Source organism: Rhinopithecus roxellana, chromosome 2 (assembly GCF_007565055.1).
Source record: "Rhinopithecus roxellana isolate Shanxi Qingling chromosome 2, ASM756505v1, whole genome shotgun sequence".
Lineage (NCBI taxonomy): Eukaryota > Metazoa > Chordata > Mammalia > Primates > Cercopithecidae > Rhinopithecus > Rhinopithecus roxellana.
The window spans coordinates 22,175,933-22,201,199 of record NC_044550.1 but is presented as its reverse complement, the minus strand read 5'-3'; the positions used below and the strand labels follow the sequence as shown (position 1 = coordinate 22,201,199).

Genomic DNA, 25,267 nt, shown 5'->3' with positions numbered 1-25,267 from the left:
AAGGGAAAAGATGTGGAAATAAAAGCTTAAAGATGGCCAGTGACCAAAAGATATGCATAAGCTGAAAAGGTAAAATCTCCAAGTGGTTTGTCTACTGATCTATATATTATCTCCATTATTGCCAGTTTAGATTTATTTTTAATGTTAAAAAAAAAACTGTAGAAATGTTGCACTATTATTATTTGTCCTTGGGACAATGCCATCACCCTTTGGTGCTCACGAACATCTTTTCCAAACCAAAAGCAAAAACCCTGGCCCTAACACTGCATGGAAATTTCATCACCACAGTTTTAAATCAAATAATCTCCTGTCCTAACTTGATACTAAATTTGGGACTCTTTGCTGCGGGAGTTTGGCTGGCCAGGAACTTGAGTGACATTGACCTCATGGCACCTCAGCCAGGGGTGTAGCCAAGTAGACAAATGGAATCCTGTGCTGAACCCGAATCTTCCAAAAAACAGCCTACAATCTGTGACCACCACAAGATGTGCCCTGATGGCAGCTGAAGTTTGATTCAGATGGGCACTTTTCTTCCCTCTCCCTGCCTAGTTTTCTTTTGTTCCTTGAGTCCACGCAGAATTCCATTCTCTGGTCAGCCGACAGGCTTAAACTAAAGTATGGCCTCTGTTCTATAAAGTTCTGTACATAGTTCCCAAGCTTCTGCAGGGGGTGATCTTTGCTCTTGTCCTGAGAAATAACAGTGCTGTTTTAACAAACATTTGAAATAAATACCGCACACAAAATCAAAAAAAAAAAAAAATCTCCTGTCCTAAACTGTAAAAGCATAACTGCCTATTACTGTAAAAACTGTAATTTTCAACACATTTGCTCATCATATATATTAATTCATCCTGCTGCAACTCCATCAATCAAAAAAAGATAAAACCCCAAATACTGACAAAGACAACACTGTATGCTCCTCAAATGAGCATTCAAGAGCATTCCTCCATGAGCATGTTAGATAATTTAACAAATGATATAGAAACATCATTCCTTCTGAGAAGTGAAAAATGAATGGCAGGCTAAATGGCTCCATATCACAGCATTCTAACTTGCTACCACAGTCATTTCTTTACATTCACTAGCAATGGTGACCAAAACTAATTTCATTTTTAACATCCTTACCCAGCAATCTGAACATGTAGTATGCAATCAAATATTCACGTGTAGTAAATAACACCTTAAACTTTTAGAGTCCCTTTAAAAAAGTAAAAGTAACATTCAGTAAAACTTTTAATATTCATGTTGGATGAGAAAAAGTAACTGCTTTTTAAAAATTTCTTGCTATGGTTTTTCACTTGAACAGAGCTACTCCATCTTTAATACATTACTAATATGGAAAATTTTTAAATCAATTATTAATTGCAATTAGAGAAACAGCTTAACTGATTTACATATTAAAATGCAAAAGGGAAATACAGAGCTATCTTCTCATACATAAAAGGCCAGGGTTTTGAAAGGGGGTGTTAATTTGTAAATACTCTTAAAGTACTGCTACAGCAGCCTATTTTTTAAAAGATCAGTAATACAAATAAATCCTTTTTTCGATCTGCAATTCACTGTGTTTAAGTTTTAGTTATTCCTTTCTACTTCAAAAAATGGGTTTCATTTAATAAACACACTCTAAATAACTTAAGGGAATAAAACACTTTATTTTAAAAATTCAAATATGCTTCAAATGAAAACTCCTGCCATTTATTAGGCACCCACAGAGTGCCAGGCACTGTACAAAACATTAGAAAGATTTGTTCATGTTCTTTTAGAGCAAGATTCACTATTCCGCTGCTTTGCATGACGCTAACATTTTTGATCCATTGTCATAAAATGACCAAGATCTTCAAGATTTGCTCAAGAACCAAGTTTCCAATCCACAGAGGAAACAGATCATGCAGGTTAATGCAGAAGTCAACCGGTGATGTCTGTCAACTGTTTCACTTAATGTCCTCTTCCTAAGAAAAAATTAAAGTATTAAGGGCACAGAAAATGGATTTTTAATAGTATTATAACGTAAATCTCAAGTTTAAAATCAGCATTAGTTCCTATAATGTTTAGCAAACATACTTTATCAAATTTAACTGTCATTCATATTACACCTTTTTTTTCAAATTAATAATAAAGCAAAACAAATTAGAATTAGGTTAAAAAACTGAAAAGGCAAAAACAAGTGATATAAAATGAAACCACAAATTAGGCTAAGCAAAGAACACCATAGTGTTCCATATACTTGCTGGCAGAAAAAATTAAACTTAAGCAAAAACAAAATGCCAGATAATATCAATTCTAAAAATTAAGCAATTTAAAGATAATACCTACCTCTGAAACCACCACCTCTTCCTCCTCTGAAGCCTCCACCTCCACCTCCTCTTCCACCTCTAAAACCACCTAAAAACATTTATTAAATAATAATGCAAAATATTTAAATAGTAAATAAATAATAAACATTAAGTTATTAACTATATAACCTCTTATACTGATAAGCCTACAAAGATCAATACAATAACTATAATTATAATGAATAAATATAGATTCACATATTTTATCAAGGAAAAAATTTTACAAGATAAAAATGGAGAAACTAGTAGTTTACCAACTGGGCAACAGGTTAAATCCCCAGATTATTCAATTTCAATAAATTAGAAAAACTTGTTACTTTAAAGTATGATTCAGTCTTGTTAAAATACGTATGATTATTGCCTTAGCTCTTGCTTATGATAAATACTTTTTGATTCAACTAAGGATAGTTTGATGGAACTAAGGCTTTTTATCCTAAGAACAACGGATGGCAGATATGGGTGCTTTTGTTCTGGGGGCACGATAATAAATATGATAGTTAAGGTTAACTGAGCTACGTAAGTAAGATTTTAAAAAAATAAGATAGTTGTGAATTTTTTGAAATGTTAAATGATACTCAACATCAAATGAGAACAGGGGAATCTCTATTCATCAAATTCTCAAGAAGGTACCCCTGAAAATTTTCCTACCTATATGGACGCAAAAAAGTACCTTTATAGAGTGAAATGATGATTAAATTGAGAGATGCCAAAGTAAAGCATTCCTTCTCTTTTTCAGCTCCAGTAACAAAAGCTGTCTAAGCCCAACTTTCAGTTCCTCTCCCTTTCCACTTTGGCTCTGCCCATTACCTCATCACTCCCCGTCCTCCTACTCACAGGGCATGGCAGTCCCACTCCCCAGAGCCCTGCTCATCACCTAGCTGCCCATAATGATGAATGTGCCAAAACCTTGGGGGAAAGGCGTACATCTAAACAGTGAGATCACAGCAATGAATTTATTAGTTCTTGACATGACATCAGAAGATACGCATTTTAATTCTGGGTCTGCCAATTGTTTGACTGGGGCAAATTAATTTCTGTAAGTCTCCATTTCCTCATTCATAAAATAAGGATATCATCTATCTCAAAAGCTTTTGCTGAGTATTAAAAGAATATACACGGAAATTAAAAGAATGTATGACCAGCTTTCAGCATGCAGTCTACACTCAATGACATTAACTAAGAAATTAAAATTAAGATAATCCTATGGTTTATTAAAATGCCCAAGAAAACATGAATAACCCAAAGAAATGAAGTCCCTCAAAAGTATACTTTAGTAGATTTTTAAGCAAGTTGTTGAAATGAAGCATTATTATTATGGACAATCTGCCAATATTTGAAAGCAGCTTTAATAAAAAGAACCATAAGGGAGGGTTTGCTATGTACAAAGCTAAATTGTATTATATTAATCAGCTATGACTTTGAAATTTCATTAGAAATTTTCCCCAAGTAACTTACCGCCTCTGCCACCACCTCTGCCACCTCCTCCTCTTCCTCCTCCTCGGCCTCCCCTGCCACCACCTCTTGGAGGTCCTTTCTCACCTGGAGGTCGAGGTAAAAACCTCTGGAGTGGCAGCAGCTTATATGGATCTATATAAAACTGGAAAAATAATAAAAGCAATTAGTGTACGACTTGGGGGACAGTATAGTATAATCATTAAGAAGCTACATGATAGAGTCAAAACTGCCTGGGTTCAAACTCACCCAACCCTACCACTTTCTACTATGTATCTCTGGGTAGGGACTTAATTTCTTACTACCTTAGGTTTCTTTTTTTTTATTTATTTAAGTTCTGGGATACATGCGCAGAACGAACGAGCAGGTTTGTTACATAGGTATACATGTGCCATGGTGGTTTGCTGCACCTATCAACCCATCATATAGGTTTTAAGCCCCATATGCATTCCGTATTTGCCCTAATGCTCTCCCTCCCCTTCCTCCCATCCCCCCGACAGGCCCAGGTGTGTGATGTTCCCCTCCCTGGGTCCATGTGTTCTCATTGTTCAACTCTCACTTATGAGTGAGAACATGTGGTGTTTGGTTTTCTGCTCCTGTGTTAGTTTACCTTAGTTTCCTTATCTGTAAAATGTAGAGAATAGAGTATCTATCTCACATGTTTGTGTGATGATCAAAAAAGTGATGTATATAAGGCACTTGCACTTTGGCACACAATAAGCTTTACATGCATATAAAAAAATCAAGACCAATTCAATCTCATTTCTCTTTAGAAACAGATTATTTAACATTTCCACTCAACAGAACTGCCACAAGAAAAATAAAACTATTTAAAACACAGCATTAAAATTCAAAATAAAGCATTCGCATATTAGCTGTTTCAAGTCTTTAATAAAGATCAAAAGGGTAACTATCTTCTGAACACACAAAGTAATGAAGGATATACAAAAACTATACCCATCCCATAACTGGGGTTAAAGAGGACATTTCTCAGATAATGAAATGTAAAGGGCATATTGTATCATAGTTCTTCTACACAAAACACACGAGGATTTCAAAACTGTAATATATTACTTATAAGATATCTGCATCCCGCTCTAGATATCACCTTATTACTCATCTTCCCTTCACAGCCCATCATCTCAAAAATATTGTCTAGATCTACACTGTTCAATATGGCAGCCAGTAGCCACAGGTGGCTTATATTTAAATTAATTAATGATTAAAAATTCAGTTCCTGAGTCACATGAGCCGCACTTCAGGTGCTCAATAGCTACATGTGGCTAAGAGCTACTTTACTAGGCAGGGACTCCCATCATTGCAGCAAGTTCAAGTGGAGAGCACCGGTCTACAGACTTCGTAATAATGCAGGCTGGGTAAGGAGGGCTGAATCTCAACATAGCAGGGGGTACGCAAACCGGGAGGTAGAATGTACTCAAGTTAGTATCTGTAAGTAAAAAGCAAAAACCCAAAAAACTAAATAAGCCCTCAAATAAATAATTCTGAGAAAAGGGACAGGGATTCTGATGAATTTAAGTGGCTATTACCAGCTTTTTTGTTTTTCAGGTCACAAGATGAGAATCCCTCTTCAGCATTGTTTCTTTCTGGGCTCAACAGCTCCAGGCATGCCAGAAGCAGTCAATCCCAGGAGTATTTGCCAAGGTTTCTACAACTAGTAATCATATGCTAACAACAAGCTATTGTCTCCTTCTCATTTCCTATTCCATTCTGGCTCCTGGGCCCACCACTGCACTGGCTCCATGACTCCGATGTCTATGTGGCTGTCTTCCAATGAACACTTTGCATCATTTTGCCATAGCTGAGCAGTCCCTCCTGGAAACACTCTCAATTTTTGTGATACCACTTTTATGACAGGCTTGTGGTTTGCTTTTTTTAAACTGGCAATTCTGAGTTTCCACTAACAGACATTTAGCTTTAGGAGGTGCCCCAAACTTTTCATAGGTGCTCTTTTCCTTTCATTCTTTCTTCCTACACTGTGTTAACAAATTCCCAATTCTATTTCCAGTCTATACTCTTCCTTTAAACTTCTGACCATGACTGTCTCACAAGTACCTCAACCTCACTATGTTCAAAACCAAACTCATTATCTTCCCCTAATCCCCATCTTCTGCACTGTTGCCCATTTAATTAATCGGTACCATCACCCACAAAGATGTTGATGTCAGACATCTGAAAGATGGTGATATTTTTTACCTCTTCAATTTCGATAGCTAGTCGATTACAATGTCCTATTGATTCTACTTCCTGTACCTTTCATATATCCATTTTTTCCATTTCCATTGTCACTACCGAGTCCAAAATATCATCTCTTTCAGAACTACTATTATAGCCTCCTACCTGGCCCCTCTCACACAATACTGACCTCTTCCCAAGGTGCCTTTTTATCTTCCCAGTATTCTTTTGAAGCATATATTTAACTGTGTTATCCCGTCATTCAAAAATAAAACACAATTGAAACTAAAGTCTAAACTCTTTCTTATGACCTGAAGGCTTAAGTTAATCAAGCACCCTCCTACCTCTCTGGTCTTAATTCACAACTTTCCCCACCTCTCCTAAATGTTTCATTCCTAACCTATACGTCCGCCTTTTTGTATCCTTTCAGTTGCCTGCTCTCAGAGACTGCACACACTGTTCTCTCTACTTGGAATGCACTTTCCTCTTCCTCTTTCACTAGCTCAGAAATTCTCAAGTGTTTGCCTAACTACATCAAAATTATCCAAGTGCTGGCTGGGCACAGTGGCTCATGCCTGTAATCCCAGCACTTTGGGAGGCCGAGGCGGGTGGATCACAAGGTCAAGAGATCGAGACCATCCTGGCTAGCACGGTGAAACCCCGTCTCTACTAAAAATACAAAAAAATTAGCTGGGTGTGGTGGCGGGCGCCTGTAGTCCCAGCTACTCGGGAGGCTGAGGCAGGAGAATGGTGTGAACCCAGGAGGCAGAGCTTGCAGTGAGCTGAGATTGCGCCACTGCACTCCAGAATGGGCTACAGAGACACAGCGAGACGCCGTCTCAAAAAAAAAAAAAAAAAATTAGCCAGGCATGGTGGCGGGCACCTGTAGTCCCAGCTACTAGGGAGGCTGAGGCCAAAGAATGGCTTGAACCCGGGAGGTGGAGCTTGCAGTGAGCCGAGATCGTGCCACTGCACTCCCACCTGGGCAACAGAGCGAGACTCTGCCTCAAAAAAAAAAAAAAAATTATCCAAGTGCTTTTCCTGGGCCCTACTTAGGAGCTCCTTAGGTCAAATTTCCAGAAGTGGAAACTGGAAGTACATCTTCTTAAAAGCTCCCCAAGATAACTCTGACATGCAACCAGTTGTGGAAATTGCTCTTAGTCAACAATCAGACCTCAGTTTCAAGCTCACCTTTTTAGCAAACACTACAGACTAAAGTTGGTGGCACTACAAAGCTTCTCATGGCAACCTGTATTTTTCCTTCACAGCATATATTATGTTATTGAAGTTCTTGTGAAATCACTTAGTATCTACCTTCTCTCAAATAATGTAAGTTTTATAAATTAAGATTCCACCTAGAATGTTTGGTCATGAATGCTTTTCAATAAGGGTTTTACATCAACAAAAAACTCTTACTCTAGCAGTTTACAGATTTTGGTAATATAAGCAAAAGTTGTGATTTTTACTTTCTAAAAGGCTGTATCAAATAAATCACTTTTAAAGATTAGTATGTTCAATATTTATAGCACAGAACATTTCAGTTTAAGAGCTTTACTACTGATATGTTGGGAAAATCTCAAATGCTCCAAGTAGGACTTTCCTAAGATAGGTCATTCCCTTATAAAACCAAGGATCCCAAGTATCATAAGTTTGACTCACCTTCTGTAGTTTTTTAAAGGATGAAGCCTTCATGTTTTCTGACAATTTAACTGAAAAATACTGTTATTTTTATTAAGGAACAAATGAGCAATTAAGATGAAAGACACTATCAAACCTTCTGAATTGATGTATAATTTCACAAACAAGGTTAGAATACAGACATATATAGGAAAGATAAGAAATGAACTTCCAGGGGCTGGGTGTGGTGGCTCACACCTGCAAACCCAGCACTTCAGGGGGCCAAGGCAGATGGATCACTTGAGGACAAGAGTTTGAGACCAGCCTGGCCAGCATGGTGAAACCCTACCTCCACTAAAAATACAAAAATCATCCGGGCACGGTGGCGCTCACCTGTAATGCCAGCTACTTGAAAGGCTGAGGCATGAGAATTGCTTGAACCCAGGAGGCGGAGGTTGCAGTGAGCTGAGATCATGCCACTGCACTCCACCCTGGGCAACAGAGAGTCTCTGTCAAAAAAAAAAAAAAAGAAAAGAAAAAAGAGAGGGAGGGAGGAAGGGAAAGAGCGAGAGAGAGAAAGAGAAAGAGAGAGAGAGAAAGAGAGAGGGAAGGAGAAAAAGAGAAAGACAGAGAAAGAGAAAAAGAGAAAGAGACAGACAGAAAAAGAGAAAGCAAGGAAGGAGTTTCCAGGGTAGTGGGGACACCAAACAACTTCTAATTCTACACTTCCAGTGGCACCACTACATCCAAATCAGCCAACTTAATCCTGTAGTACTTATCCAAATGGCCATCATTTCTAGAATTTTCCAAAAAAAGTCACCTTTCTAGGGTCTGTCATTTTAATATCTATGGATGAACACATTCTCCCCTTGATTCTCCTTCATGGTCCAATCTGTAGCAATCCTGTCTAATTTAATGAAGCAACAAGTCTAATTTACACTTAACCGCCTCCTCACAAAAACACAAATAGCAACCTTTGAATATTATTAGGTCTTCCAATGAAAAAGGATACAAAATCTCTAAGTTGTCCAAATATTTCATCCACTTTTCCAATTTGTTCTTTGTTTTCTAAGTAAACAGGAGCATTGAAATAAGGCACCTTATTTTCATCTGTGGTACATTTACAAACTATGTCATCTTCACAGGGATGCAGGAATTCTCCTAATACTGAAATAGGACAAGAAAATGTTAAAACACAGAACTATTTCAAACGATACTGACCAACTTCTTCTGGAAGCTTTCTTCTTGGCTACCTGGGACTTCACTATACCTGCTCTCCTCTGAGGCAGAAGACCACAGTCATTAAGAGTGTGGACTTCCTGGGCTGGTATACCAACTCCACAACACACTAGCTATGTGACCTAGGAAAAGTTACCCACCCTTTCTCTAATTCAGTGTTTCCTCTTTAGCAGACACTAGTAACATATAATGTATAGCTATACCTAATATACAGTAATGTAAGGACTCAATGGAATAACCAATGTCAAGTGCTTAGAACAGTGCCTGGCACATTGAGACCATTCCACCTGTAACAGTTATCTTATTAAAACTTATTATCTGATTCAAAACTCTGCTTCATTCTCTTGGTTCTTCCTTTTCTTCACTCCCTTTTCTTCAACCCCTAAAAGAATCACCCTTTGTTCTCTTTTTTCTCTTGCCTCAGAACTTTCCCATTCCCACTACCACCTCTTTAACAATGATTCATTGTTTTCAAGGACATCTGGAATCTCAAAATAACTACCTTTAGTTCTAACTAACTAGACTGTCACCCTAAACTAAAATACTTAACACATTTCTGCAAAACCAACTCTTCATTCCTATCACCCAAGCTCAAAACCTGGAACCCTTTATTATCAGCATTAGCTAAGTTCTACCGATTTTGTTTCCTTTGAAATCTCTCTCCTATCTAACCCTTCCTTTTTTTCCTCACCATCCTGAATCAGGCTCTTAATGCCTCGTGTATGGACTGGTACAACAGCTTGCAGGATGGGACCTTTTATTCTAGAAACTGCTCCTTTCAAACCATCCTGCATACTCATCCAACCATTCTTAGATACTCTTCACCCTCTCTCCTCTTTAATGTAGTAAGTTTCACTCTCTGTGACTTCCATTCCCATCTCATTGTTAATTACTATAAAACTACCCTAAATGGGTCTTTTTCTCGACTTCCTCTTTGGCAGTTTCCCTCTCAAGCAAATTGTTTTCTCACTTATCTACTTTTAAGTAGTAATAGAAAGCATTGGCTTTGGAGTCAGAATACTATACCTGGCTTTGTATTTCTTTATTTTCTGTACAGACAGGGTCCTTGCTTTATTGTCCAGGCTGGTGTCTAACTCCCGGATTCAAGCGATCCTCCTGTCTCAGCTTCCCAAGTGTTGGGATTACAAGCGTGAGCCACGGCACCCAGCCTGTATTTCAGCTATATTTATATTTCAGCAAAAAAACTTAACTCTAAATCATAGTTTTCTCATCTGTAAAATCGCGGAATTAGGGATATCACTATTACCTATTTAATATCTTCCTGTCAACCCTGAAGTTCCACCTCCATGATGCATTTTAAGTATCCCTCAGCTTTCTTGCTCCCCACCCCACCCTTACATGCTACTGTACGATTATAAGTCAGTTTACATCATTCTCCACACAGGCTTGTGTATCCCAAACTTGCTGGACTAATAACACAAACACACAACCCACCCCTACTCCTTCAAATAGGCTAAATATTGAAGACTGCATACAGACTACACGTTCTGGAGGTCCTTGGTCTTGGCCTTTGTTAAAGCCTCCGCGGCCACCTCCTCGTCCAAATCCTCCCCTGCCGCCGCCTCTGAAATTGCCGCCGCCTCCACCGCCGCTTCCACCTCGGAAGTGGTTGCTGCTGCCGCCTCGGTTGAAGCCGCCACCTCCACCTCCTCGATTAAAGCCTCCACGACCTCCGCCTCGAAAAGACATTCTCTCTCCTCCCTGGTGAAAAAAAAACGACCCGTGTCTTCTGATCACTGTAGCTTCTGAGTACACTCCAACCCCTCAGAGCCGCGGTGAGAACACCATAAAGGGGACAAAAGCAGCCCTGTCACCTCACCCACGGTCAGACAGCCAGTGACCACCAACCTGATGGGTGAAGAGTTTACTTCCTCATGGTCTCGTGAGCGCCGACCGACCAAACACACCAAACACACGGCGGCACTAAGCCTTGCCGCCCCAGGATTAGTACCTCCTCCCCCTTCAGACAGCAAGGTCTTCGCACCGCATCCCCTTCCTTCCTCCCTCCCTCCGGCAGCCGGGTTCCGCGTCCACCATTTTCAAATCCTCCGGCTTCTATGGTCACTCACCGGCGCCACGTGCCCCTCTGGCCCTGGCCTTGCGCGCACACCCACCCACTGGGTACTTCCGCCGCGCTAGAACCTCCTAGGCTACCGTAACGCCACAGAGTTTTTTTAAAGACCAGAAACTTGAATAACTGGCTTGCAAAGAAAAAGGCAGTCGCCTGCGGAACCAGCGACACTGGTTCCAAAACAGCCTTTAGCGTTTGGAAAAGTGGCAATAATATCTAACCTTAACTACTAATTTACAACAGTGAGGTCAACTTGACTAACGCGGCGCCGTGGAAGTGACGTATAATAACTGCGTCCTTTGCAGCACTACGTCCCGGAAGTGCTGAGGCAATGTCGCTCTTGGAGATAGCTGGCGTTAGGGATCCGCCTTCTCTCCCAGAGGCGGGGCAGGTTTCTGTTTGGTTCCCGCCCTGACTGCCAGAAGACTGCCAGCATCTTGCAAGGAACAAGGTTGGTTCTTGAAGTCCGTGCCGACTGGCTGGGCGCATTTGCGCATTTGCTTATTTGCTTCTCAGGCTGCTAAATGGTCCTCAACAGCGCTCACTAGTTTGTTGCTAACTTCAGCAGCTGTGCGGACAGGTCTCTCAGGTATCTGAGCCGCGCTATGTCCAGCGGATCTGGTTGCCTCAGAACCTGTCACAGCCGGCGGAAGCGTTTATCCGAGTTTCTTGTTTCTTCCCGACCTTTTGATTTTCGCACCACTGAGCCCTCAGCTGTGCTTGTTCTTTTGTCCTATGGTCTCACTAATTAGAGGAAGAAAAGCAATGCCTGTGTTTGTGTAATTTTAAAGAAACTATGCTGTCTTACAGAAAACCAAACCATCATTTTTATCTTTTGTATCGGGTATTCATTCAAGTTTGAGCACGGACAGGATGTGAAGCGGACTGTGCTGGAAGCTCCTCTCCCTCTTCTCTCCTTAAGCCCCTTATATTTGACATCTGCTTCCTCCACATTCTCCAAAGCTTCTCTCACAAATAAAGGTAGTCACTTCCCATTTATTAAATTTGACTGGAGTCTTTTACAACCAAACCCTCTGAGACCTTACCTTGATATTGACATCGTGTTTAGAAGAGGGTGGAACTTGGTACCTATCTAATTGAGAGGGTTATTGTAAATGGGATTTTAAAATACCTTTGTAGGCGGGGCGCGGTGGCTCACGTCTGTAATCCCAGCACTTTGGGAGGCCGAGGCGGATGGATCACTTGAGGTCAGGAGTTCGAGACCCGCCTGGCCAATACGGTGAAACCCCTTCTCTACTAAAAATACAAAAATTAGCCGGGCATGGTGGCGCACACCTGTAATCGCAGCTACTCCGGAGGCTGAGGCAGGGGAATCGCTTGAACCCGGGAGGCGGATGTTGCAGTGAGCCGAGATCACGCCGCTGCACTCCAGCCCAGACGAACAGAGCAAGACTTGGTCTCAAAACAAACAAACAACAAAATAAATGAGAGAAGACTCTTTACTTTTTCTTTTTCTTTTAGTTTAGTAAATGCTGCAATTGGATTTTAACGAATGTTGATCCTTTTATGGGCCTATATACGTGTAAGTGTATTATTTTTGAAACAAAAAATGAAAATTACCTATTTAGTGTGAAACCTTTGCTTGTCTTTTGCTGTGTATTTGCTCAGTTCTGAATTGAACTTGAGATTGTCACACAGATTTCATTTTCAACTGAAATGAGATGATTTCTGTCTTTACTCTTAAAACTTAGTAAGAAAAAGCTTGCTTGAGGCCGGGCGCTGTGGCTCAAGCCTGTAATCCCAGCACTTTGGGAGGCCGAGGCGGGCGGATCACGAGGTCAGGAGATCGAGACCATCCTGGCTAACACGGTGAAATCCCGTCTCTACTAAAAAGTACAAAAAAAAAAAAAAAAAACTAGCCAGGCGAGGTGGCAGGCGCCTGTAGTCCCAGCTACTCAGGATCCTGAGGCAGGAGAATGGCATAAACCCGGAAGGCCGAGCTTGCAGTGAGCAGAGATCCGGCCACCACACTCCAGCCTGGGTGACAGAGCAAGACTCCGTTTCAAAAAAAAAAAAAAAAAAAAGAAAGAAAGAAAAAGCTTGCTTGAACAAGAAGTTTAAAAGTATGTCAAAATGTTTATTACTGTCCTAAAAATGTCAAGCTGCTCTTCTTTCTCAGAAGTTCAAAACTTGTAGAAGCATAAATCAGGCCAGGCGCCGTGGCTCATGCCTGTAATCCCAGCACTTTGGGAGGCCGAGACAGGCGGATCACCTGAGGTCAGGAGTTCAAGACCAGCCTGGCCAACATGGTGAAACCCTGTCTCTACTAAAAATACAAAACTTAGCCGGGCGTGATGGTGGGCGTCTGTAGTCCTAGCTGCTTGAGTGGCTGAGGCAGGAGAATCGCTTGAACCCAGGAGGCAGAGGTTGCAGTGAGCCAAGATCGCGCCACTGCATTCTGGCCTGGGCAACAGAGCGAGAATCTGTATCAAAAGAAAAAGAAGAAACACAAATAAGTAAATTTCATCTTATATCTACAGTCATACATTCATAAAGTTCATCCTCTTTTCTCAGAGTCAGGTGCTCAGGCTGAGAAGATTCAAGGAAAGGGTTCCTCATCTAGTCATACAGTTGTGTTCAAGGGAAAGGAGAATACTGTACAGTTTTGTTCAGCAATTCCCCCTGGTGGTTTTCAGTAAGACTTGAGACTTCCTTACTCTAAAGTCCAAGCAACAGTGGAAACATTTCAAGATCCCTTTTTGCAATATAACTTTTCCAAATATTCAATTTTTATTTAAACCCCAAAATCTTGTCACTCGTAGTAAAACGATTTTCTCCAGGGCCTGAAGATCCTTGTTCAACTAGTTCATGTGATGAAAATGTCTGTTAAGTAGGTGATATGGTTTGGATGTTTGTTCCCTCCAAATCTTATGCTGAAATTTTATTCCTAGTGTTGTAGATGGGACCTGGTGGGAGGTGATTGGATCATGGGGGCAGAATTCTCATGAGTGGCTTAGCACCATCCCTTTGGTGATAAGTGAGTTTTCACTCAGTTCACTTGAGATGTGGTTGTTTTAAGAATCTGTGACTTCCTCCAACTCTTTCTCGCTCCCACTCTTGCCATGTGACATGCTAGCTCCCCATCACCTTTCGCCATGATTGTAAACTTCTAGAGACCTCACCAGAAACTGATGTCAGCACCTTGCTTCCTGTAAAGCCTCCAGAACCATAAGCCAATTAAACCTCTTTCTTTATAAATTACCTAGCCTTGGGCATTTCTTTATAGCAATGCAAAAAAAAAAAAAAAAAAAAATGCTAGTTTCTGCAGCCATTCTTCATCTTCAAAGAATTTGGTAAAATCTGGGCTACTGTTTTCTTGAATGTATTTCTATGATTCATTTTCTAGGTCAAGCATCCTGTTAAGGAGCAGAATCTGTATTAGTTTCTCTCACTCCAATCCATAGTGTCAATAAACATTATTTTGTGTAATTTCTGTAGGTCAGAAATTAAGGAGCAGCTTAGCTGGATGATTTTGACCCAGGGTCTCTCATAAGGTTGCAATCAAGATATCACCTGGGGCTGCAGTCCTCTGAAGACTTGACTAGGGCTAGAGGATCCTTTTCTGAGGGAGCTCACTGACATGCCTAGCAAGCTGATGCTGCCTATTGCCAGGCCCCAGTTCCTTGCCATACGGACCTCTTTACAGGGTGCTTGAGTACTGACGTGACATGCCAACTGGCTTCCCCCAAAACGATCTGCTAAGCCATAAGATTTATGCATGTGGAAGGAGATTTATATGGGCCTTGTCCAGGTTTTCACATAGTTTAAAAAAAAATTTTAGAAGTGAATTGTACTATGTTTGATAAGTCATCTTTATAGCATCATCTAGAACTTTTTTCATTTTTGCTTCAGAACTTTCTGACACAAGCACTCTGTGGGAAGAAAGCAGTGAGTTGTGAATGTGTCAGGATTTTAATGAGAATTGAAATCTCTGAAGGAACCAGTCCTTGATAGGGTACCATAAGTAGATACTGACACAGTTTTTCCAAAATGTACCTTCTGTTTCCAGTATGAAGACAAGACAATAAATATATCTTTACCTTTGCTTCTTTGCAGCAGTGTTTCATAGAAGAAAAATTTTCTTAAATTTTGCCATAATATATAAATCTTACAAATGCTACTCTATGACATTTGTTGTTGAAATCTGTTGATTCATCAACCTGGATAAGAAATTGTTAGGTTCTTTTGATGCTATGCAGCATTATGTGACATGTCATCAATCACATCAATTTATCAAACTTTGAAAGTGAAACCGTTTTAGTTTGTCATTACATCATATGCTATTGTCTTACTCTCTGTAATTATACATGCTGAAATTATGAGGTCCCATCAATTGTGGGGCTTTTTCCTTTTCGGGTCAAAAAGTTCTTCTGCTAAATAACTTTCTTTCTGGACCTTTTTACTGAAGGTCACTTAAAAAAAAATACATTCTTTACTCTGGGTGTCCAAAGGTCATATAAAATTATCTGCTCTTTTACTATGGTTTGCAGTTAAGTGTCTTTTCAATTTTGCTGGAGCCATTGCTTCCTTTATAAGTTGTGATTCTTCTTTACTAACTTTATCAGAATTATTAAGGTTTAGAATTCTCTTCCATCTCCCAGTTCATCTTCAAAAATCACCACATTGGACTATAAGTCATGTTTGTAAAACACAGATGCTAATAAAGTATAAAATAAGCAAACCAAGGAAATTTTTTTTAAAAATTATATCTTCAAATGCAGTTCACTTTTAACCTACAAGCTCCATGTGTCAGGCCTCTGAGCCAAGCCTGCATGTATACATACAGATAGCCTGAGGCAACTGAAAACTACAAAGGAAGTGAAACAGCCTGCTCCTGTCTTAACTGATTGACCAACCTTTAGACATTCCATTATGACCTGTTCCTGCCCCGCCCCACCCGATCGATTGATCGACCTCGTGACATTCTTATTCTGGACCATGGGTCTTATGATCTCCCCACCATGCACCTTGTGACCCCCTCCTCTGCTGACAATAGATAGCCACCTTTAACTGTAACTTTCCACTGCTTACCCCAGTCCTATAAAACTGTCCCACCCCTACCTTCCTTTGCTGACTGTCTTTTCGGACTCAGCCCACTTGCACCCACATGAAATAAACAGCCTTGTTGCTCACACAAAGCCTATTAGTGGACTCTCTTCACATGGGTGTGCGTGACACCATGTTTTGCAATGTCTACAACATTAGCAAAGCAACAGGGAGGCATTTGAGTTATGGGGCATTAAAATTCCTTCCTTAAAATATTATCTTTGATTATCTATTACATCAGGAGAGTTCATTAGCTGTCAGTTGACTGTGAGTAAGGGGAGGCCAGGGAAGATCAGGAAATGTAAATCAGGAAGGATAGGCTGATGTTGTCAATCTATTGTCTCTCCCTCTTCCTCAACCTATTGTCCCTCCTTCTTAATTCAGCACCCACCAGTCATCAACAGCACCCCCTGCCTTCCATCAAAAGCCGAGAATGGACTCAATGAAATGAACATAGTTGTGTGGAGCACTGTCATGTTTGTGAATGACCTCTAGCAAAATTCCTAATAGAGTTGTTTTATCACTAGTCATCACTACAAGTGTTGGCATTACATGGAGAAAGAAGTTCAAAAGAATGCAAAAAAAAAAAAAAAAAATTCCAATCTCTTCTGGAATCCCTAGTAACTGCTCCTAGACCCCTAATAACATCTGCATAAACTCACACTAGACTATAAGCTCCTGAAGAGTGAGAACTACATCTTCTTTGTTTTGGTATCCTAAGTACTTAGTACAGTGCCTGGAATAAAATTGATGCCCAATAAATATTTGTTAAATGGAACCGAATTCTTCTATGCTTTGAATTTCTGCTCATGCCTTGAAAACCTACTTATTAACAAATGATCATAGAATGATGGTCAAAAAGAGAAAGAAAATATAAAAGAGATGGAGGGAAGAAAATATATATGTACAGTCTAGTTGTGGTATTCAAGATCTAAGAAGGTGTCCATCCAGTTGTTTTACTGAAAGGTTAGGACATCTAATTAAAATACCCAGTAAGGAGATACAGATGTTCCTCAACTTAGGATGGGGTTATATCCCAATAAACACATCATGAGTTGAAAATATCTGAGTAGAAAATACATTTAATACATGTAAACCTACTGAACATCATGGCCTAGCCTAGTCTACCTTGAAGGTGCTTGGAACACTTACATTAGCTTACAGTTGGGCAAAACTATCTGGCAGCACAGCACACTGGAAAGTCTCATTTGTTGCCACTGCCCAGCATCATAAGAGAATATTGCATGCGTATCACTAGCCAGGGAGCAGATCAAAGTTTAAAATTTGAAGTACAGGTTTTGCTGAATGCTTATTGCTTTCACACCATTGTAAAGTAGACAAATTATTCGGTGTAACCATTGTAAGTTGGGAGACTGTATTGCTAATGGCAGTGAAGAGGGCTGCTGGCTAGGATTAGAGCTGAAAATTTTTATATTAGAACAAAATTGTAAAAGTACTTAGCCAAAGCTAGGCATATAATCCCAGCACTTTGGGAGGCTGAGGAGGGCAGATCACCTTAGGTAAAGAGTTCGAGACTAGCCTGGCCAACATGGTGAAACCCCGTCTCTACTAAAAATACCAAAATTGGCTGGGCTTGGTGGCATGGGTCTGTAATCCCAGCTACTGGGGAGGCCAAGGCAGGAGAATCACTTGAACCCAGGAGGCTGAGGTTGTAGTCAGCATCAGCCAAGATCGCGCCACTGTACTTCAGCAACACAGCGAAACTCTACCTAAAAAAAAAAGAACGAAAGAAAGAAAGACTGGGCGCTGTGGCTTACACCTGTAATCCCAGCACTTTGAGAGGCCAAGGTGGGTGGATCACAAGGTCAAGAGATCGAGACCATCCTGGCCAACATGGTGAAACCTCGTCTCTATTAAAAATACAAAAATTAGCTGGCCGTGTTGGCACGAACCTGTAGTCCCAGCTACTCAGGAGGCTGAGGCAGGAGAATCACTTGAACCTGGGAGGCAGAGGTTACAGTAAACCAAAATCATGCCACTGCACTCTGGCCTGGTGACAGAGCAAGACTTCATCTCAAAAAAAAAAAAAAAAGTACTTAGTCAAGATGCCATTAATTGTAAATATCAATGTGAACTCATGACTTTCTCTTTTATTTGTTTTTTATTATGAAAATTTCAAACATAAACAAAAGTTGATAGAACAATATAATGAACCTTTCTCTATAAAACACTCACCTTCAATCAGCCTTTTGCAAATGTTTTCCTCCGTTTCCTCACTGTTATTATTAAAATTATTATAGCTAGAGTGTTTTATAGTAAACATTCTGTTCATAAATCTCCAGCAGAGGACTCTTTTAAAAACATAAGCACAATACCATTACAACACCTAACAAAAATAATATTTTCTTAGTATTAGTGAATATCCAGTCCATGTGGAATTTTCCCAAGTTATTTCAAAATGTCTTTTAATAGTTGGATCAATCAAATGAAGATCCAAACAAGGGCCATCCATTGTATTTTATTGATATGTCTCTTAATTTTCTTTTATTCTATGTCAGTTTCTTCTCCCTGTTCCCCCCACCAACCCCCGCCCCATGGGATTTATTTGTTGAAAAAACTGAGTCTTTTGTCATGTAGAATTTCCCACTTTCTCACTGATTACATCCTTGTGGTGGTATAAATTGTTTTTCTATCCTCTGTATTTCCCATAAACTGGTAGTTAATTGATAGTGAGATCTAAAGACTTGTGTTCAGGTTCTTTTTTTTCTCTCTCTCTTCTGCAAGAATACTTCCTAATGTCCCATGAAGAGGCACATAATATCTGGTTGTCTGTCTTTGGGGATGATATCAGTCAGCGAGATCAGTGTTATCAGCCTCATCCACCTCTTAGAGTTCCCTGCCAGCTTTTTACCTAATGGTTTTAGCAGCTGTTGGTGATCATCACTAGGTCTATTGGCTCATGAGGTAGTACAAAATAGTAATATGATAATTCTATCATTTCTTTTGCAATTATTAACTGAAATAAAGAAATTTTTTATTTCAATTTTTTGCTATCATTGTTCTTTGCAATGCTTAAAATATTTAATCTTTGGCTTGTGAGAGCCCCTTCAAGTCTTTCAAAACTACCAACTAGCCTGCGATGGCTTCCTTGCTTTCTGGTACAAAATATTTCTTTTACATTTTATGCCCCAGATGTGGAATTGCGCTTTCTCCAAAGAGCCTTGTTTTTTTAAATGGAAAATGGTATGTAGAGAAGACAATCTGCCACTAAGGAGTGCTCATTGCTTCTGGATTGTTAGGACTTCTAGGCCCTATCAATGGACACAGTGGACAACTAAGAGGTAATTATTTTTAGAAAGCAAAAAAACTGGAGGTCATAGTGACATTTCCAATTCAAAGTTAAATTTACAGGGTTTCCATTTCTTTGAATTTAAACTTGTGTTTGTCTTACCCTGAAATTCTTATGACATTGGCATAATTACTTATTTGCCTTAACCTCCATATATATATATATGTGTGTGTGTGTGTGTGTGTGTGTGTGTTGTCAAGTAAGTATTATTATTAACGGTAAGACTATTGAATACTACTTAGTTTGCTAATATTTTGTTTAGAATTTTTACGTCTATATTCATAAGTGAGGTTGGTCTTTTTCTTTTTATTGTGCTGTACTTCTGTTTTTGTAGATTCTGATTATAGAGGTCTGCCTTCAATGACTGCAGGAGAAGGGTGGGATACGAGGCCTCAGGGGTTTGCCTATGGCTTGCATCTTAAGTGCAGAGTCTCCCTCAACTTGATGGAGGTTGGTGTCGTCTAGAATGCTTCTCTGCTTCTGCCTCAGTGTCCACTCAAGGGGTTCTGGGTTAGAACATGTGCTACAGAGAGCCTTACTGTAGGCTTTAGCCTGGAGTAAATTCTCAAGTTGCCCCCGTGTGGACCACTGGCTCAGATGTTCTTCCCTTTATTTATTAATTACTTAGTCCATCACTTCTCTCAGATTCTACTGTTTCTGTTTATTCTGTGGTCTTTTTTATTTTGGATACCTTGTTGTCACGTATATGAATTTGACACTTCTTAAGCTCATTTAAGTTTTGCAGTTAATCTTTTCCTGTCTACTATATGTATTCTAGTAATTCCTCACTGTTTATGTCCTATTAATGAATCCTTCTTCATTTTTCAGTGGTGCAGTGGAATTACTTTTATTTTTATATTTATTTTCATTGAGATCATAGGAGGAAAGAGACTTAAACTGAATAAAATTTCAGTCCTTATGAGCACTTTACATTTTCTTTTTGTTAACTGCTGTATTAGTCCATTCTTGCACTGCTATAAAGAAATACCTGAGACTAGATAATTTATAAAGAAAAGAGGTTTAATTGGTTCATGGTTCCACAGGCTGTATAGAAAGCATGATACTGAGGCCGGGCGCGGTGGCTCAAGCCTGTAATCCCAGCACTTTGGGAGGCCGAGACGGGCGGATCATGAGGTCAGGAGATCGAGACCATCCTGGCTAATACGGTGAAACCCCGTCTCTACTAAAAAATACAAAAAACTAGCCGGGCGACGAGGCGGGCGCCTGTAGTCCCAGCTACTCGGGAGGCTGAGACAGGAGAATGGCGGGAACCCGGGAGGCGGAGCTTGCAGTGAGCTGAGAGCCGGCCACTGCACTCCAGCCTGGGCGGCAGAGCAAGACTCCGTCTCAAAAAAAAAAAAAAAAAAAAAAAGAAAGCATGATACTGGCATGTGCTCAGGTTCTGGGGAGGCCTCAGGAAACTTACAATCATGGCAGAAGGCAAATGGAAAGCACACACATTACGTGGCTGGAGTAGGAGCAAGAGAGAGGGGGCATTTTAATCAGAAAGGATCAGAAACAGTCCTCATTCACATGGAATGGGCAACATATACACTTAAAGTTTTCCCCAGGCCTTATCTGCCACCTTCTGACATAATATAATAGTCAGAGATCTGGATCATCTGGATTTTCCATAAGTCACCATCGTTGTTTTTCCATTGATAGCATTACCTTTATCAGAGGAGATGAGGAAGTAGCATGATAAATACTTTGGTAAGACACATGTGTTCCAGAGAGTAGGAAATAAAGCCTGACACATCAGTAAAATTTTTAGGAAACCAGTGTTCAGGAACCTGCTGGAACATCCTCTCTAATGTAAAAGACAAATTATTGTATCTTGTACTTTCTTTAACAAAGAAGGAAGCACAAAACCTGATGAGACTTTTTGGATGCTGGGAGCGAGCTGGGAGCGAATATTCTGCACTAGGGAATATTGTTCCAGCTGCCAAAGCAGAAAAGGTTTCTGCAGTGGTCCAGCAGACTGTATAGCATCAGAAGTCTCAGTGATGGGGGAAAAAATGCTGTGAGGTGTTTGAGGAAGATCATGTGGGAGAACCACAATATAGGATCTCAGGGTTCTGGAGCAAGGCCATGCCATCTGCAGCAGAGAATTGTATGTCTTTTGAAAACCAATTTGTATATTACTGGTTCCTAGTAAATGCAGAATAACAAATCATAGGACACTACATCACCATACAGCCAGAACTGCCTATTATTCTCTGGATCCAAATGGACCTGCAAAGCAGGCCTAGCAAAAATGTATTATAAGATAGAAGTCTGACATCCAGAGCCAAACGCAAACAGGACCAGAGGTATGAGCAGGGTGCATAAACAGGTAGCAGGTAGGCCACACTGCCCCTGTCCCCAGCATCCAAACAGTTGCACTCATGCCCCTTCCTCATCTCACACCTATAGCTTCCTGGGGAATCTGGTATGACCAGCTGAAGGAGGAGAGAAAAGGTCACATTTTGTTTACAGATGAGTTGGCTTGGTATATAGGTACAAGTTGAAAATAGACAGAGGCTGCATTACAGCCACACTTTGGAGTGGTTTTAAAAGACAGTGGTGAGAGAAAGTCCCCCCAAAAGGCAGAGCTGCAGGTGGTACACCTGGTCATCCACTTTGTGTGGAAAGGGAGGTGGCCTGAGGCTAGACTTTATATAGAATCACAGGCAATAGTGATTTCCTGATCATCTTTTGTTCCTGAAATGAAAAATATTCAAAGATCAAGAGCAAAAAGTTCTGGGATACAAACAGTAACTTTACCCTGAGAAGTGAATGGTAACCAAGGGTTCAGACCACTGCTGAAAGAGACTGTGGGTCATGTCATCAGGTACGTCACTGACATCAGCAGAGGTGGGAGGTCAGAGTGAAGGGAATCTAGAATGGATACATGTACCTACAGGAGTGGGCATGAAGTATAAAAATTTTTGTATCACATGTTAATGCCTACCAGAAAGCATCTACCGAGAAAAGGCACTAAATAACCAACAAAATGCCTCAGCCAATTTGGCCCAACAAAATTATTGAGCCAAAATGACTGAGTCTCAGTCATCAGTCACCCCAGTGCTGGCACGATGGGCACAAGAATGAAGTGCCCATGGTAGCAGAGATAGAGGCTACCCATGACACCAATAGTATGGACCCCAAGGCTTATCTAGCTCCCATGATTAACAAATGCCCAACCTGACAGCAGCTGACACTAATACTGTCCCCACAAGATGGCACAATTCATCAGGGAGACCAACTAGTCACTTAGTAGCAAGTTAACTGCATCTGATTCTTTCACTCTTTGAAGGGTCAGTGGTCTATTCTTACAGGAGTAGACATATATTTGAGGTATGAGCGTGCCTTTCTTGCGTGCAGGGCCTCCGTTAGCACCATAATCCAAAGAATTATAGAGTGCTTAATTATCTACCAAAGACAAGGCTACCCACTTTACAACAAAGCAGGCCCAGGAGTGGGCCTGTGATCATGCAATCCCCTGGTCATATCACATACCACACCACTCAGAAGCTGGTGGACTTACAGAATGTTGGAATGGGCTGCTGAGGGCAGAGCTGAGGTGCCAGTTAAATGCAAAACTTTGTGAGAATGGGGTGCTGTCCTCCAGGAAGCAGTATATACATTCAATCAAAGACTTTCATATAGCATTGTATTCCCAATAGGAAGAATACGTGGGCCTGGGAACCAAGGAATAAAGGCAAGAATGACCACACTTACCATCACCCCCATTAACCAATTGGGAACTTTGTGCATCTTGTCTCCACAATTGTAGACTCTGCAGGGTTCGTTGTCTCGGTCTCCAAAGGACTGTACTTTCACCAGGGGCAAGCAAGAGTCCCATAGAATTATAAACTAGAGCTGTTGCCGGGGGTACACTGAGCTCTTTGTGTCTAGGGACCAACAAGAAAGAAAGAGTCATAATCCACAAGGGTAATTGACCCTGATCATTCCGAGGAGGTAGGACTGCTATTACTATAACGTGGGCAGGGAGGAAGATGTGTAGAACCCACATAACCTACTGGGGTACCTCTTTTGTTGTTGTTGTTGTTGTTTCTTTTTTAAGAGAGGCTCTCTGTCACTCATGCTGGAGTACAGTGGTGCAATCATGGCTAACTGCAGCCTGAACCTCTCCCTGTGTTGCCCAGGCTCATCTCAAACTCCTGGCCTCAAGCAATCCTCCTGCCTTGGCCTCCCAAAGTGCTGGGATGATAGGAGTTAGCCACCATGTCCAGCCTGCCTCTTGTGACAGTAGGGATACAAATGGCAACATTTGCCTGAGAAACAAAGGGTAACCAGGGGCTTAGACCGCTCGTGAAGGACATTGTGGGTCATGTCATCCAGTAAGTCACGGAGACCAGCAAAGGTGGGAGGTCAGGGTAAAGGGAATCTAAAATAGATAGGAAGGGGGCCAAGGGTGAGTGTCAGGTACAGCCCCAAGATCAACTGCCAGGGTGGGAGCTGTAGTTTTTCCCATTCACTTCCTCTTCTAAGTTTTCCCTCAAGAATAGAGGCCCAATGAAATTTTTAAGGAGCCACTCCTGGAGTATATATGGAACGTAGATCTAAAAGGTGCAAGTATGTACCCTGAAAGACAGAGATGAGTTTCCCAGAAGCCCTGTCAAGGAAGGTCTTCCTACCTGGCTGTAAAGAATGTAGTCAGAAGATACCTCCTCCTGATAGCACATAATTGTCAGATCCTACCATGTCTGCCTTAGCTACAGAAAACTATCTCACCTAAGGATGTGCCCTTCTTGGGCAATATATAGTAGGGGACCGAGCAAGGCAGAATATAATGGCCCAGCCATTTATACTGAAATCAGGGGCCCTGTGACAGGTCACACTCACTTCAGTTCAACTTCTCCCTCTGCTCACCCCTGCTTCCCCTCCCTTCCTTGTACGGGTATCGATCCCTAACAAACACTTGTACCCCATGCTCACTGTCTCAAGTCTGCTTCTGGTGAACCCAATTGTGTCAGCATTTCTGCTATCACAGATTTATTTCATAAATAGATAAATCCTGCATGATAGTTGGTACTGGCACAAGAATACCTGTTTTTAAAATTTCTTGTACTCTAAAAATAAAATTTGATCACAGCACAACAGATACATGGTAAAGCAGCTGGTTTCTAGAGTTTTAAATGTATTTTGCAGCCTTTGCTATGGTCTGCTTTTATTTTTACTGTCTCCTAGTCTTCAACCTTAAGTTTAAAAAATTTTATTTTTATTTTACAAAAAAAAAAAAAAATTGCTTCCAATATAATTTCTGTCTTCCCTGGAATACAGAATTGAGTCATTGCTCATTAACAGGGTGGGAGGAAATCAGTCTCTTCTAGTGGAAACAAGTTCCTATTGGTCACCTCCCTCTGCTCTTTACTGGGAAGGCCATTTTTTGGTTTCAGTTACGGTAAATCTCTCTGGATTTCAGCCAAATTCTTTCAGCGTTCAAAAGTACAGAGTTCTTTAGGAGGCTTGTTCTTTTGAAATATTTTTTCAGAGGTTAAAAATTAAATTTCAAAATAATACCTGGGGTGGAAAAGAGTTCTCAGCAGAGACAAAGACCCCGAACACCTCCAACATGAAGCTTCTTCATGTTTTTCTGTTATTTCTGTGCTTTCACTTAAGTTTTTGCAAGGTAAGCAATTCAATCTTTATGCAAACAATTTTAATTGATAGTTTAAAGGTTGTAAAAATATAGAAAATAATCTTAAATTTATAATTTTGAGTTAAATATTACATAGTTCAGTTACCAACAATGCCACTCTATAGTCAGCAACAAATGTTTTATGTTAATATCTTGATAAAATAGTTTTTTTAAAAAAAGCTCTTTTTATGTGCTTATATATGCAGAGGCATTGCACTGAACAGGAGTTTTACTAATACAAGACTGTGATTTATTGTAATTGTAGTAAATAAAAAATATTTACCAGGTTCCTCCTGTGTATAAGGTACAGTACTAGA

At 40.5% G+C, this 25,267-nt stretch overlaps 2 protein-coding genes across 4 annotated transcripts in view; one reads left to right on the top strand and one right to left on the bottom strand.

Annotated features, from left to right (window-relative positions):
• Positions 1–1,632: 1,632 nt before the first annotated feature.
• Positions 1,633–11,207, bottom strand: GAR1 (GAR1 ribonucleoprotein). Of its 2 annotated transcripts, none has more exons than XM_010389065.2 (7): positions 10,925–11,207; positions 10,331–10,556; positions 8,608–8,762; positions 7,638–7,697; positions 3,789–3,930; positions 2,314–2,382; positions 1,633–1,949 (listed from the first exon to the last, which is right to left on the bottom strand). In XM_010389065.2, exons 2-7 carry the CDS (start codon positions 10,542–10,544, stop codon positions 1,936–1,938), a joined length of 654 nt encoding a protein of 217 aa, XP_010387367.1. In that variant the 5' UTR covers positions 10,545–10,556; positions 10,925–11,207; the 3' UTR covers positions 1,633–1,935. The 2 variants fall into 2 exon arrangements, with proteins under 2 accessions (XP_010387367.1, XP_010387366.1); XM_010389064.2 differs by lacking the exon at positions 10,925–11,207 and adding an exon at positions 10,704–10,914.
• Positions 11,208–11,293: 86 nt separating this feature from the next.
• The window catches only part of CFI (complement factor I), a 73,762-nt gene continuing 59,788 nt past the window's right edge, over positions 11,294–25,267 (top strand). The window contains exon 1 of one of the 2 annotated variants that reach the window (XM_030917278.1): positions 11,294–11,377. Coding sequence is in view for 1 of the 2 variants with exons in the window: in XM_010389063.2 (XP_010387365.2) it covers positions 24,885–24,941 (57 nt within the window). In the remaining variant the exon portion in view is untranslated. Of the gene's footprint in view, positions 11,378–24,630; positions 24,942–25,267 lie in introns of those variants that run through there. The other variant, XM_010389063.2, reaches the window with a different exon arrangement.

What these genes read in the sequence shown, in the direction of transcription:
- GAR1 (XM_010389065.2), bottom strand. Translation starts at nt 10,544, where the DNA reads ATGTCTTTTCGAGGCGGAGGTCGTGGAGGCTTTAATCGAGGAGGTGGA. An exon ending in ACCTCCAGAACGTGTAGTCT is followed by an intron (nt 8,763 to 10,330) that starts GTATGCAGTCTT and finishes GTCCTATTTCAG; the next exon opens with TATTAGGAGAATTCCTGCAT. An exon ending in CAGAGGTGGTGGCAGAGGCG is followed by an intron (nt 2,383 to 3,788) that starts GTAAGTTACTTG and finishes AAATGTTTTTAG; the next exon opens with GTGGTTTTAGAGGTGGAAGA.